Here is a 16,052-nt window from a genome sequence, read left to right as displayed (position 1 = left end):
TCCCCACAGCCCCCCCCACAGACCCCCCTGCCACGCCTGTAATCATAGGAACAATGATTCGCAGAAACCCGCTGCTCTGAGAACAAGTTTTCTCGGTCAGAGGTGGCGTTGCGAGCGAGGGGGCCAGAGCTGTGTGCCTGTCCCTCACTCAAGGACATATATACATTTTAATATATTTTTATTGATTTCATAGAGGAAAGGAGAGGGAGAGAGATAGAAACATCAATGATGAGAGAATCACGGATTGGCTGCCTCCTGCACGCCCCCCACTGGGGGTCGAGCCTGCAATTCGGGCCTGTGCTCCGACCAGGAATCAAACCCTGACCTCCTGGTTCATAGGTTGATGCTCAACCACTGGGCCACACTGGCCGTCGTGAGAATATTTTTTTCTATTGACTTTTAGAGCGAGTGCAAGGGATGGGGAGGGAGGGAGAGAGAAACTTCGGTGTGAGAGAGACACAGCCATCGGTTGCTTTCCAAACGTGCCCCACCCGGGACTAGGGATTGAGCCTGCAACCCAGGTACCTGGCCTTGACTGGGAATTGAACCTGAGACCCTGCAGTGTGCAGGCCGATGCCTGCCCAGCTCACAGGCCACGGAAGGCCACAGCGGCTCTTAGCTCGTTAACCACGGAAGAGCACACCTGAGAAGAGCGTTAGTATTGAAACGATTGCTTACGCAGCGGTTCTCCACCGTAGCTGCACATGAGAGTCACCTGGGAATCTTTTTAAATCCTGATTCTGGCCTCATCCTCCGGAAATTCTGTTTCTCTGTTACCAATGTTGTGGCCCCGCCCCATAACAAAGAAACAGAATGTCCGGAGGATGAGGCCAGAAATCAGGGTTTAAAAAGGTTCCCGGGGATTCTCATGTGCAGCGGAGGTGAGAGCCACCGGCTCACAGTGCCCGAGGTGGAGGGACACCGGTGCTGTCAGCTCTGCTCCGATTTTGCTTGGAGCTCGCTGCTGGCCGAGTGCAAGGCGAGACTCCCTGTCTGTCTGGCCCCGCCCCCCCCACCCCAGTCCGCGGCCCTCACGCGCTCACAGGACCTTCCTCAGCGCTGGGTCCTTCTCTCCCACCTGAAAGGCCGCATCCTGGGCAGGAGGGAGGGGCGCGAGGGCGCGGGGAGCTCTCCCGACCACCGCCCCCCAACTGGACCCGGTGGAGGACCAGGCGGCGGTGGGAGAGCTCACGCCCCGGAGGCCGGACGGCGGCCCCTGTGAGTGAGGAACTGAGCTTCGTCCATGTTGCCCGCGTGTCCCGGCTGCAGCGCAGCAGCTCAGGCGCGGTGTAGACGTCCAGGCGCGGGGCAGGGGCAGCAGGCGGGGCCCTGCAGGCGGGCTCACTGGCTCCCAAAGCCTGGCCCAGCTGCGGCCTTGACCTGCTATTGAAGTCAACATCTATGCCTGGCCCACAGTGTGGCTCAGTGGATAGGGCGTCGGCCTTCGGACTGAAGGGTCCTGGGTTCTATTCCGGTCAAGGGCACATACCTTGGTTGCAGGCTCCTCCCCGGCCCCAGTACTGGTTGGGGCTCGTGCAGGAGGCAACCAATTGATGTGTTTCTGTCACATGGATGTTTCTGTTTGTCCTTCTCCCTTCCACTCCCTAAAAATTAATGGAGGACTACCCTCGGGTGAGGGTTAACAACACAGAACGATAGTTAGCATCTAGCCCGGCTGCTGCCCTAGTGGTCAGAGCGTCGGCCCAAACACCAGGGTCATGGCTTCCCTTCCCGGCCAAGGACACGGGCCTGGGTGGCAGGTTCGATCCCTGGTCCCGGTTGGGGTGCAGGTGAGAGGCAACCAATCACTGTGTCTCTCTCACATCTCTCTCTCTCTATCTCTCTCTCCCTCCCTCCCTCCTTCCCTTTCACTCTCTCTACAAATCAACGGAAACATATCCTTGGTTGAGGATTAACGACCACAACAAATAAGCCAAGGACGTGAACAGATGTCTCTCCACAGAAGACACCCAATGGCCAACGAGCACTCGGGGAGCGCTCAGCGCCCCGCCCGCAGGAAGCACCAGTCTGAGCACAGCGAGCTGGCCCTCGCCCGGGAGAGGGACTGGGGACGGACGGACGGAGCAGTGCCCGCGGGAGGGGAGGGGGGAGCCGGACCTGCACGGTGGGTGGGAACGTAAATGGTGACCCAGTGCCGGGCTTCTTCAAACAGTCACACACGGGACTTTCCTGCGACGCGGTAATCCCACTCCTGGGCAGAGCCCGCCGGAGAAGCAGACACCTAAAGGGGTGTTTGGGCGGCCTCGTTCCCAGCAGCCAGGAGGTGGAGGCCGCCGCGGTCCACTGGCAGGGATCAGCCGTCCCCCTAGGAGGTGCAGCGGGGGGCAGAGAGGGGAGGGAGCTGGACGGAGGCCGTGTGGGCCCGAACGCCCGCTCCCCTCCACAGGGCAGCGTCACCCCCAGCAGCCTAAGCTTAAATGGAAGCTGGCTCATTCACACCCTGAAGGAAATTCCAGTCCCTGGGCCCCGGCCAGCAAAAGAAACTGCCTCCCCACCACCTTTGGGCTGCTGGCACCCAGAGAGCGGCTGGGGGGTGGGGGTGAGGGGCGGCCCTAGGTGAACAGAAGGCAGTGCCCCCGAATGACCCACAAGCGAGATCTTTAGGAAGCTCCACTATTGTCCATTATTTGAAAACACACACACACACACACACACACACACACACGCACACGCACACACACGTGCGCACTCACACGCACGCGCGCATACACGCACGCACATGCACATGCACACACACACAGCAGCCCTGTTGAAACAGAACAAAGCAAACCCTGCACACAGAGGTGCCCTGGCGACACAGCCTGGCAGCCGCTGCTGGAGGCATTGCTGCACGTGGGTGAGTTTCCAGGACAGAGAAACACGCTCCCTGACCCGGGTCCTGATCCAAAATTAATGCAGGGTTAGAAATGCGTCCACAGCCACGAAATAAAAGGGCCACAGGCTCCCTGCAGGTGCGGATTCTCCCGCCACAGCCTGTGCGACCCTGAGCTATTCCGCGCTTCCAGCTGCTCATAAAGGAGACAGTTATTCCCAGTTTATTTACCAAATGCCCCCAAAGGAGCCTTAATCCCCGGGCCGCCAGCCCAGCGAAGGCCGAGCCAGGGCCCGACGCCGGCTGGTGCGGGAGGCTCTGCAAAGGCATTCTTTGGTCCTCATGCAATTCAGTTCTTTCAGAAAAGGACACGGGAAGAAAGGTTTTGCGTCCAGGCTTTGGGCCTTTGATCATTTGATGAACGGGGTCTGCGGGCCTCTAGCGTCTCAGGAAGACAAAGGCGCCAGCCGGGCCTGCGTCAGGACAAAACCCAGCAGCCACGCAGTGCGGCCCTGGGAAAGGCCCTCAGCTCGGCCGCCCTGCCCTTTGATCTCTCCGGAGACCCTGGCTGCCCTGGTCAGGGGGTTGGACACCACAGGCCCAGCAGAGGGGGCAGGTCAGGAACAGGATGGGGGAGGGGTCTCAGGAGCCGCCCACACTTGGGCGGATCTGACCTTGCCCGGAGCCAGTGGTTCTGCGGCAGTGAAGACAAGGCCAGCCCTACCCGGGGCTTCCCTGTGCAGCAGACCTGCGCCCTCAAACCCAGCTCCCCCCACAAATACGGAGACCACGCCAGCCGAGTCCCACGGTCGGCAACTTCCTTCGGACCAGCCAGGCTCCGCCTGACGCAGCCGTGTGCCCCGCGGGTCTGTGTCCCCATCTCACAAACACAGCGGCATCTCCTCAGGCCAGTGCCTGTTCTTCCGAAGTAGCTGGTGAGGAGAAGGCAGACCCCAGGCACGAGGCGGCCGGGGAGGGGCGGTGACCAGGAAGGAACTGCGCCTCCACCGAGAGCCGAAGTCCCAGGCGGCAGGTTCCCAGGACAAGATGAGACGCAGTGGCATTGGCGGGAGGAGCGAGCCCCTCCCCTGAAGGCCGGGCTGTGTGATGGTCTAGACCAGTGGTCGGCAAACTGTGGCTCGCGAGCCACATGCAGTTCTTTGGCCCCTTGAGTGTGGCTCTTCCACAAAATACCACGTGCGGGCGCGCATGTACAGTGTGATTGAAACTTCGTGGCCCGTGCACAGAAGTCGGTATTTTGTGGAAGAGCCACACTCAAGGGGCCAAAGAGCCGCATGTGGCTCATGAGCCGCAGTTTGCCGACCACTGATCTAGACTCTAGGATGAAAGTGCTGCCACACGCAGGCGAGAGCAGGTTCTGTGCCAGTTGTATGCTTGCTTGCTGCCAGCCAGAGCTCGCTCAGGGCTAAAGTAACATTTGCTGGTGAAAACCAGTTTCGTTCTCCCCAGCCGCGGCAGGGCGCTGGGCAACTTACTCAAGCTCGCCAGTCCTCATACGAAAAACAATAGGCTACGATTCTATCTCCCCACCTCTATCTTGGGCTAAAAGTGTGTTGCATTTATTTTTTTAACCAAAAAAAAAAAGGAGAAAGGAAAATGCCTAATTGAGAGTTGCTGGCCCTTGTGTGAACATGTGTAGACATTCATCTCTGTAATCGGAATCTGGGCAATGGATGCAGGGATGTTCAGGGAGGTGGGAGGCTTAACAGACATACGTGTGCACACATGCATATCTGTGAATGCGTGTGTGAGTGCATGGATGTGTGACTGCGTACATATGTGTGCACATGTGCACGTGCATGTGCATGGACATGAGTGTGAGTGCATGCATGTGTGCACGTGTGTAAGTGCATTGTGTGTGTGCATGAGTGTGTGTGCACGCATGTGTTGCGACAGAACGGTTTATCCACGGGGAAGAGAGACCATCGTGTCACCATCTCAGTGTCCTTCCCGAGCTGCCTGGGAGCTTGCCGGGGCCACAGGATGGTGCCCCCAGGCATGGCCGGGAGACGCTGGTCAGGGAATTGAGACAAGCCCTCCTGCAGGCCCCCGGTTTGCGCTGGTGCAGCCCTGTCAGCACCGACCCCGTGAGGGTGAGCGCTGGCTCCTAGGGAGACACCCCGTTTGTCCAGGAGACGCCCGCACATCTCCCCTGGCACGGAAGCGGGTGCAGAGCTTTGCGGGAAATAAGTGGTTTAGTGCGACAATCTCGCCACCAAAGGTCTGGGACTCAATGTTCCTGCAAATACAGCTCATAACAGGGATGGTCTGGGCAGAGCCTGAAGGCCGCCCTGAGCCGCTGCAGCTCTGGGGGACCGAGGCCCCTGTGCCTGCTCTGCACTGCTCCCCAGCGCCCCCTGTGCGCCAACCCCGGTGTCCACCCCACGGACGCCGGGGACAAAGGAGGAGCTCAGGAATCACGGCGCTCGCTGCAAACAGCTCACACAACTCAGAAAAGGGACCACACGGCTCATCTTCCCAGGCCTCTGGGAGTGCAGGTTGCCATAGCAACGCATCCTGCTCCAAGCCCCCCGCTAAGCGGAGTCTTACCTTTGGCCATCTTGTTGAGAACCATGTCGATCAGGATGTAGGTGCCGCTCCTGCCCGCGCCATCGCTGTTGACAGAAGGAGAGAGGTGAGAACTACCCGGGCATTTGAAAAGACCATGTAGACACAATACTCAAGGAAAAGGGCAGAGGGCAAGACAGAAAACTCAGATAAGCAATGAGCTAATGCACAGATAAGTGGGGTGTGCATTACATCGGCAAAGGCAGAGACAAATAAAGAAGACTGACATCTATTCATTAATATATGACTGGGTCAAAAATGAAGAACATATAGATGGCAAGTTTCTGTTATATCATCTCCCACAGAAATTAGGAAAAAAAATTATCAGGAGGGGGAGGGGGAGAGGGGGAGGGAAGCAGGAAGCGACAGGGATTAGCCAATGTGCCTGTGTAGATCCGTTCCTCAAAGAGGGGGTAAATTTTGTCTAGAAGAACGGATGAAGCGTCAGGCGATGCATTTGTGTGCAGGGCGAATGCCCTGAGCTGTGACACAGCCTCGCGGCAGGTGCCGGTCCTGACATCAGGTGGGGGTGGTGGCCCCACCACACAGGACACCGGGGCTCCTGGCAGAGGGGGACAGTCCCTCGTCCTCCTCACATTTCCGCTCACCCGCTCCTCACCCCCAGCAACCATTGGACAATTTACACCCGGACCAGGCGGGAACATGTTTGAATGGTGCCTCACAACAGCACACAGAGGAACATGGGATGCCAGACCCCACCCTCTCCTCTCAGGCCACGCGGGACCACTCCTGTCCCAGGCACGTGCCACCCTGAGCAGCTTCAAACGCAGGATTTACATGGATACTCCTGGCAAAACCAAGGTGACTTTAAGGAAAAGACCTGAGGAGTTCCATGACTAAAGGAGGAATCACGTTCTTGGTCTCGGGTTAGAATGGCAGGATCCCAGGAGTCACTGTGAGCCGGTAGCAAGACCCACCGTGTTTGGCTTTGACGTGTTTCCTCAAACAAGTGGTTAAAAAAGCTGCGGCCGGGAAGGTGACTCTTCCCCCTGCACTCCCCCCGGCTTCCCTCCAGGGACCCCTCCCTCAGCGGGTCTGCTCACTTCTCTTCCACACAAACTTCACACGAGTGTGTGAGATCGACCACCGACCCTCCAGCCAGCTGCTGGCTGGGCTGCGTGGGTAAAGGGGCCCATTCTTGGCTTTGAGGAAACCAGATTGTCTCTGCTCTCTTCCTCTCCTCCCAGACCAACAGACCCAGACACAGACAGAAAGACACAGAGACACACAGGCTCACACAGACACACACACACACACAGACACAGACACACACAGACACTCAGACGCACAGACAGACACAGACACACAGATACACAGGCACACACACTCCTAGACACACACAGACACTCAGACGCACAGACAGACACAGACACACAGATACACAGGCACACACACTCCTAGACACACACAGACACTCAGACGCACAGACAGACACAGACACACAGATACACAGGCACACACACTCCTAGACACACACAGACACTCAGACGCACAGACAGACACAGACACACAGATACACAGGCACACACACTCCTAGACACACACAGACACTCAGACGCACAGACAGACACAGACACACAGATACACAGGCACACACACTCCTAGACACACACAGACACTCAGACGCACAGACAGACACAGACACACAGATACACAGGCACACACACTCCTAGACACACACAGACACTCAGACGCACAGACAGACACAGACACACAGATACACAGGCACACACACTCCTAGACACACACAGACACTCAGACGCACAGACAGACACAGACACACAGATACACAGGCACACACACTCCTAGACACACACAGACACTCAGACGCACAGACAGACACAGACACACAGATACACAGGCACACACACTCCTAGACACACACAGACACTCAGACGCACAGACAGACACAGACACACAGATACACAGGCACACACACTCCTAGACACACACAGACACTCAGACGCACAGACAGACACAGACACACAGATACACAGGCACACACACTCCTAGACACACACAGACACTCAGACGCACAGACAGACACAGACACACAGATACACAGGCACACACACTCCTAGACACACACAGACACTCAGACGCACAGACAGACACAGACACACAGATACACAGGCACACACACTCCTAGACACACACAGACACTCAGACGCACAGACAGACACAGACACACAGATACACAGGCACACACACTCCTAGACACACACAGACACTCAGACGCACAGACAGACACAGACACACAGATACACAGGCACACACACTCCTAGACACACACAGACACTCAGACGCACAGACAGACACAGACACACAGATACACAGGCACACACACTCCTAGACACACACAGACACTCAGACGCACAGACAGACACAGACACACAGATACACAGGCACACACACTCCTAGACACACACAGACACTCAGACGCACAGACAGACACAGACACACAGATACACAGGCACACACACTCCTAGACACACACAGACACTCAGACGCACAGACAGACACAGACACACAGATACACAGGCACACACACTCCTAGACACACACAGACACTCAGACGCACAGACAGACACAGACACACAGATACACAGGCACACACACTCCTAGACACACACAGACACTCAGACGCACAGACAGACACAGACACACAGATACACAGGCACACACACTCCTAGACACACACAGACACTCAGACGCACAGACAGACACAGACACACAGATACACAGGCACACACACTCCTAGACACACACAGACACTCAGACGCACAGACAGACACAGACACACAGATACACAGGCACACACACTCCTAGACACACACAGACACTCAGACGCACAGACAGACACAGACACACAGATACACAGGCACACACACTCCTAGACACACACAGACACTCAGACGCACAGACAGACACAGACACACAGATACACAGGCACACACACTCCTAGACACACACAGACACTCAGACGCACAGACAGACACAGACACACAGATACACAGGCACACACACTCCTAGACACACACAGACACTCAGACGCACAGACAGACACAGACACACAGATACACAGGCACACACACTCCTAGACACACACAGACACTCAGACGCACAGACAGACACAGACACACAGATACACAGGCACACACACTCCTAGACACACACAGACACTCAGACGCACAGACAGACACAGACACACAGATACACAGGCACACACACTCCTAGACACACACAGACACTCAGACGCACAGACAGACACAGACACACAGATACACAGGCACACACACTCCTAGACACACACAGACACTCAGACGCACAGACAGACACAGACACACAGATACACAGGCACACACACTCCTAGACACACACAGACACTCAGACGCACAGACAGACACAGACACACAGATACACAGGCACACACACTCCTAGACACACACAGACACTCAGACGCACAGACAGACACAGACACACAGATACACAGGCACACACACTCCTAGACACACACAGACACTCAGACGCACAGACAGACACAGACACACAGATACACAGGCACACACACTCCTAGACACACACAGACACTCAGACGCACAGACAGACACAGACACACAGATACACAGGCACACACACTCCTAGACACACACAGACACTCAGACGCACAGACAGACACAGACACACAGATACACAGGCACACACACTCCTAGACACACACAGACACTCAGACGCACAGACACACAGACACACAGATACATACAGACACACACAGAGACATACATATGCAAGACACACAGACACACAGACAGACACACACACAGAGACACAGGCATGCACAGAAATAGACACATGCATCATGCATCATGCACACACACACGTGCACACACAGGTCTTGACAGGCGTGGTGTTTGATGCTGAGACGCGTCTCCTGGCGGAAAGGAGCCTCCAAGGTCATTGCAGGAAGTGGTGTGGCTCCTGCCGAGGCAGGTGGCTGCATCCTCCCAGCTCTCACCAGTGGGCATGGCCTGCAGGAGGGCCCGAGCCTAGAATTTTCACTGAAAGGCCGGGCTCACGCGGGGAGCCGCAGTGGACACTCCTGTGCCATCACAGGTTCTGTCCCGCTCACAACCGCCCTGTGCTCTTCACGTTGGCAACGGTTCCAGCTCGGCCAAGACATTGCGACATTTCGGAAACGCCGCCCCGGATGCCATGTGGTGGCTCCACGGGGGTTAGGAAAACCCGGCGGCGACAGACTAGTGCCCAGCTCGGTGGCTCGCCACGTGCGCGCACCCCTATTGGCCCCACGGCACGGCTGCACGGAGCTGAGGGCAGCGCGTCTCTCTCTGGTCTCGTGACCTGCACCAGGTGGACGTGACTGTGGAGCCACCAGAAAGCTCGACCCTGTCTTTGCAGTTGGTTGGGGAGTAGCAGACGCGGGTAACCCACGCGAAAGGTTGTACTTGCCTGCAGTGAACAATTATTGGACAAGAGCGGCCTTTGTAGCACTTGTTTACTTTTCTGAAATAAAAAGAGACAGGAATTACAGTTACGCGGCGACATCTCCGCCGCGTCAGCCAAACCACCACTAAATCAAAGCAAGCACACCGCAGCTGGGACGCCCGTCTGCGGCAGCTTGTTTCGACAAAGAAATCGAAATCACACACACATTTTCAAAGGTTTCTTTTTCTTTTCAATATTCAGTGATAAACAGAGCGTTAGAAACAGACAGCTCTTGCACGTTCCCTTGTTCCTCTCCCCGTTATACGCAAGAACTCAAGGCCTCAGGTCGAGGGGCAGCGCCGCCGCCACGGCCCCTTCTCTCGTTCCTGCCGTTAATCCCACCTTTTAAAACGGTGATGGGAGCCAGACTCCTCCCGGAATGTGAGAGTTCTGTAATGTCTGCTCAAAATCCCTTACAATCTAGACATCATGTCGGAATGGAACACTCTTATTCTGTCTCCGACAGCGCCTTACAGGGTCCCTTTGGAAATGTGGCTCTGAAAGGGTGTCCAATGAGGAGCAACCGCAACTGCGTTCAAGACAAGCCTTCCCTGTAGAGAGCCCCGGGGAAGGGACTCGGACATTTCTGTAATAAACTGTCAGCTGGATCCAAAAAGGCAGAAGCGTTCTCAGCTTGACCTTCGTTTCTGCCCAGGTGCCTGGGCGTGGGTTTTATTATGTAAATCCAGCCAAGCACCAGGAATGAATAGGACTCGGCCCATCTAAGAAAGGACATGATCTCCTTTGTCTTGACCTTTGGTGAAACTTCCTGGTATTTGGGGTATAAAATAAACATGCTGGGTGCTGGGTCCCTGTCTCTCCATCAGAAAGGGCAGCATTCCCACGTGGCCCCAGCTTTTCCCTTCCATCTCTGTGTCTGTCTCTTCCTTTCATTTTCTCAATCTCCAGCCGCACCTACTCAGGAACCGGACCGCTCTCTAGCCGCGCTGGACGCGGAAAAGGGAGAACCCTCCATGCTTCCCATTTCAATAAGTTTGGGGATGTTTGGAAACAACTTCATTGTGCAGATTTTAGGTCAGAATTTATGAAAATCAACAATAAGCATAGATTGAGATTTTATAACTACATCAAGACAGAGGCTCATCTGAAATTCACTGTGCAAACTCCAAAATTGTTTAAGCCAGTGAGACGAGCCAGCCTGTTTAGAAAGGGCATGAAACTGCTCAGTGGATGGCTCTGAATGAAGAAAAAGAGAAAAAGAGGTGGGCCTGGATCCTGGAAGGAGCGGTGAGGGTGAGTCTGGAACTTGTACCGCAGGTGCCGTGAGGCAAAAGTGGAAAAGAGTAACAGGCCCGTCTTGTTGCTCATCCTGAAACGGGGAAGTGTCACGCTTCTTTGCTTGCTGGCTCAGTGAGAAACAGTGGCTCAGTTGAGTGAGCATCGTCCCGGCACCGGAAGATTGCCAGTTCGATTCCCGGTCAGGGCACATGCCTGGGTTGTGGGTTTGATCCCAACTAGGGGACGTAGGGGATGTACAGGAGGCAGCCAATCGATGGTTCTCTTTCACAACACATTGATCTCTCTCTCCCCTTCTCTTTTTCTCTCTCTTTAAAAATCAATAAAAGTTTTAATCAACTGGCTGCTCTGGTACAAACCCAACAACCTGAGAGGACAGGATCGGGGGACGGTGGGTGACCGGTTCACGACAAAGCCTTGGTTAACCTTGTGCAGCCTGAGCATGGTGCTGTGTTCTCCTGCCTCCTTTAGGGAGTGAACAGACGGGGCACTTCTCAGGGAGGCTGACAGCCCTGAACGCACAAGATGCGCCCTGCACAGGCCATGCACCCACCCGCTCTGGGCGGTTTGGGACTTGGCGGCTGCCTCTGAACACGCTGTTTAAAGTTGCAGGCCCTCCAAAGGTGGCCTAACAATGAGGCGCCTCAGGAACGCAGGCCAACAAGCTGCCCAGTGTCCCCAGGGCCACATATTCATTTCTGCCGGAACCTCCTTGCTCTGGATGTACGTTGCAACGTTACCTCGGGAGTGGTGGGGAAGTCAAGGTGAATGCATTAAAACCCACAGTACACGGGAGCCAGATGCCTTAGGGCAGTGATGGCGAACCTATGACACCTTCCCTCTAAGGTGCAAATATGCAACTCATTTTTTTGGTTGATTTTTCTTTGTTAAATGGCATTTAAATATATAAAATAAATATCAAAAATATGTCTTTGTTTTACTATGGCTGCAAATATCAAAAAATTTCTCTATGTGACACGGCACCAGAGTTAAGTTAGGGTTTTTCAAAATGCTGACACGCTGAGCTCAAAAGGTTCGCCATCACTGCCTTAGGGTCTTGGCCCTTTGAGAGTAAAGCAGGTGGAAAGGAGACCCACTCATTTCTCCTGAACCTCCCATTTTTTACTCGAGATGCAAAGGCAACGTGAGCATCACCGCTAGCAAACCAATGCCAGACCTTGTACCCCAAGGGTGAGCACGTCTGTTTGTGCAGGTGTGTGCCCATATACAAGCACGCTTGTCCACCCATGTGTGTGCATGTTTGCAAATGGGTGCACACATGTCTGCACGACACACATGATTGTGCACACACATGTCTGTGCTTGCACACACAGGTGTATGCATGTGCATACACGCACACACGCGCAGGCTTGTGCACACACACGCACACATGTATCCATTCATGTGTGCATGTTTGTCCACCATGCTCATGTGCATTTGTGCATGTGTGTTGGTACATGTGTTGTATTTGTACATGTGTGTGCATGCACTGTGCCTGTGTGCGTGTGCAGAATCAAGCAAGCTCAGTGGTTGGGCACAATTAGGTGGCACTAGTTCTACAGGTCTTCAATGTTCAAACAGAAGGTTTTACTGGAAATTTCTCTGTCTCTGGCTGTTTCCCTTTCCCTTCTCAGCTGCTGGCTCAGCTGTACACCCCCCTTCGCTCCATAGCCCAGGCTCATTTGTAAGGACTACACTCAACATCTCCACGGTCACACACTGGTCAGTCACAGACTTTGGTCATTTTTTCTGATGGGCCCAAGCACAAAACATGGACACTGAAAAAGGAAATAAATATAACCAGATGTCCTTCCTTAAACTGGGGGTTCAGAAAACGTGGGTGTGGGGTGTCGCTGCACAGCGCCCCTTTAAGGCTGGTCAGCACATTGGCAAAACATAGCCAGAAAACCTCCCTGGCTCCCGGGGCTCAACGTGCTCTCCCGTCTTCGCTTTGTGATACACTTGAGGTGTTTCCGCCAATGCGTGCTGGCTGCCCGCTCAGCAGCACCTGGGAAGGTCTCGTTGTAATTGTAACATCCCTCCAGCTGCCCGTGCTAAGCCTATCGACAAAGGGCCAGGAGACGCCAGTGCAAGTACAAGGTGCTGCTATGCTGTGGAATTTTATTGACAAAGAATCAGGTGCTTGGTTTATTGTAAAGCAAAACACCACAACAGAAGAGCAACAACAGCGCGCAGTCAACAGAAGCGTTCATCTGGTCGACCCAAGACAAGGCAGCGTATCCGCTAAGACGAGCCACGCGAGGCCGCCTCCTTTACCATCAGAACCAAGGGTCAGTGAGCGAGGCCGTACATGGAGACACAGGAGGGCTTCTCGGAGGAAGGGTTAGTGAGACAAACCAACCCTCGGTCCCCGAGCGGCAAGGAACAGCAAGCAGGTCAGAGGTCGTTAGAGGCTCAGAAAGGTCCCCACACGCCCTGCAGTAGAGTCACAGTTTCCAATGATCACTTTTGTGACTATGCAACTGGGCCATATTACTAGCTGCAACGCCACAAAAATGACACCGGCCACCGCTAATGAGCTGGCAAAGTAAGGGTTTGTCCGGTTTACAGCGAGCAGCGTGAGGGAGCGCACGTGCGGAGAGGAGGGAGAGGTGTCAGGGCCAAGCCCGTGCCTGTGACGCCACTGACCTCTGAGCCGAGCAGCTTCCCTCTAAGGTGCAAATATGCCCCTCTGGGCCCCAGAGGTGCTCAGTGACGCCTCGCGGTACCTGCCTGGCGCCCTGGCGGGAGCTGCCTGCTGTCCCCGGGAAGGGAACACCTTGCTCTTGCTGTGTGGGGGTGGCCAGAGCCTCCAGCCGCCTTCCGGAGCCTGGGATGTGGGTGCTGTTTACTAATCTGCACAGAGAATCACACAGCCTCCACTGGGTGTGGGCCAGCGCCCCGAGGGTGCGCTTAGTCACACGGATCTTCTGGTGCCTACGGACGGCGACCTCAGCGGGCCTGTGGTGCAGACAACGGGGCCAGCCCGGGCAGCGTTCCATTCTCACAAGGCTTCAAAACTGTGTGGGCGTGTGCTCCCTTCCACGTGACCAACTCCTGCTCAAGCCTGAGCACCCAGGACCAGAGAGGGAATTTGGAGAGTCCAATCTTTCAGTCTTCCTTCCTGACAGAAAGTGCAGACGGTGGGCTGTGTGGTTAATTCCATATGTAGACACGGACTCAGAAATAGGCCCATATGCACATATGAACACACAGGATGGACACACAGGCGATGAGAGCGGGCTCCCCTCTCTGCGGCCACACCTCCCTGCCAGGATTGTCCACTGTCTGAGGACCCCCAGGTAAGATTTGGGATAGCCTGTCTTTAGACATAAGTCCCTGTTAAGAAGATGTCTGTGATGGCTGGGGAGGAAGGCTGCGTGGCCACCGTGTCAGTGTTTGGGGCTCGCAGTGTCCCGCCCCCGCAGGAGGGGACGGGGGCAGCGGTCGCTGGGTGCGCCTGTGGCCATGCTTACGAGGAAATGCACATCTCGCCTCCAGCTCTCACATCCTACAGGGTCCAAAGAGCTAGTCACAGGAAGAAATTTATTTTTCCAAAGTGGACTAAAAGGCAAGAGAAGTAGTAACACCAGAACCTAGGAATCTGTTAACACACGAATGAAGGAATCCGGGGGTAGCCTGAGGCTGGGAAGCCTTCGGGGACTGTGTTGCCGGCCACACCCTCTTCCCGGTCAGTTATCTGACTTCCCCAGGAGGCAGGAGGCCAGCGGATGAGCACCTGAGGTTCTGCAAACCTGCGGACTAGTGACCGATGGTGCTCAACCTCATCTTCCCTGTCACTGTTGTTCATTTACCAGCGTTACAGAGCCAGTGCTCACCTATTCTTGCCATCACAGTTGATGCACAAGGAACCTTTGTCTTAAATTTTGCTTTTTCTTTTTGCATCGTCAACATCTTCCTGCCGGAGGGATGGAACCTCACATCCCTCCCAGCGGTTCAATTAGTGCACATTCAAGCAAGACAGCCCACTGGGTGACTAGAGCATGAACAAAAGCCTGGATGTTTTAAAACTGTCAGTTTCAAGATTGCACTGAAAACACACAGTCATGTGCCGACGGTGCCCCGGCGTCCCGCCAAGGCGACCCATTTTAGAACCCGGGCCCACGCTTGCTTGTGAAGCTGTCAGACCCAACCAGACAAGTGTCCACACCAACAGGCTGGGCTTACGCCGAGCGCCTGAGGTGGACGCTCCGGGGCCTCCATCGCGTGGAGGAGGCGCATGCACGCAGCCAGGAGCAGGGCTGACAAGACCACAGTGACTGCGACGGCGGGGCCCCAGGCACCCGAGGGTCGCTTTGCAAATTATATAACTGTCTAACCACAATGCTGTACACACGAAACTAACAGAAACAACGCTGAATGTTAGCTGTAATTAAGAAACCACCGCCCGGCCGGCGTGGCTCAGTGGTTCAGCATCAACCTATGAACCAGGAGGTCACGGTTCAATTCCTGGTCAGGGCACGTGCCTGGGTTGTGGGCTCAATCCCCAGTGTGGGGCGTGCAGGAGGCAGCCCATCAATGATTCTCTCTCATCACTGATGTTTCCATCTCTCTCCCTCTCCCTCCCTCTCTGAAATCAATAAAAAGATTAAATAAACAAAATTCTAAAAAAACCCCTAAAAAACAGAAAGACCATTTTCCCCTACAATTCTAATATACCAAGTCCCCCTCACGATTTCACACCTGAGATAAGAAAGCCTCTTGTAATTAATAGACTCAACATAATCCTTCCTCTGCCATCTCTCCTACATAAAACGCACTTATAATCTGTGCATATCAAACGGAGGGTCCGCCTCACAGCGGGCGGCGGGCGGCCCAGGCAGCCTGC

General features: G+C 54.9%; 1 protein-coding gene across 1 annotated transcript in view; it reads right to left on the bottom strand.

Moving 5' to 3' along the window:
* LOC102755232 (receptor-type tyrosine-protein phosphatase N2-like) overlaps nt 1-16,052 on the bottom strand; it is a 216,209-nt gene that overhangs the window by 3,843 nt on the left and 196,314 nt on the right. The window contains 2 exon segments of the mRNA XM_015570934.1: nt 5,405-5,469; nt 9,911-9,964. Of these exon segments, the coding sequence (XP_015426420.1) occupies nt 5,405-5,469; nt 9,911-9,964 (119 nt within the window).

The sequence above is a fragment of the Myotis davidii genome, unplaced genomic scaffold, assembly GCF_000327345.1.
Source record: "Myotis davidii unplaced genomic scaffold, ASM32734v1 scaffold747, whole genome shotgun sequence".
Taxonomy (NCBI): domain Eukaryota; kingdom Metazoa; phylum Chordata; class Mammalia; order Chiroptera; family Vespertilionidae; genus Myotis; species Myotis davidii.
This window is presented reverse-complemented; position numbering and strand designations above follow the sequence as displayed.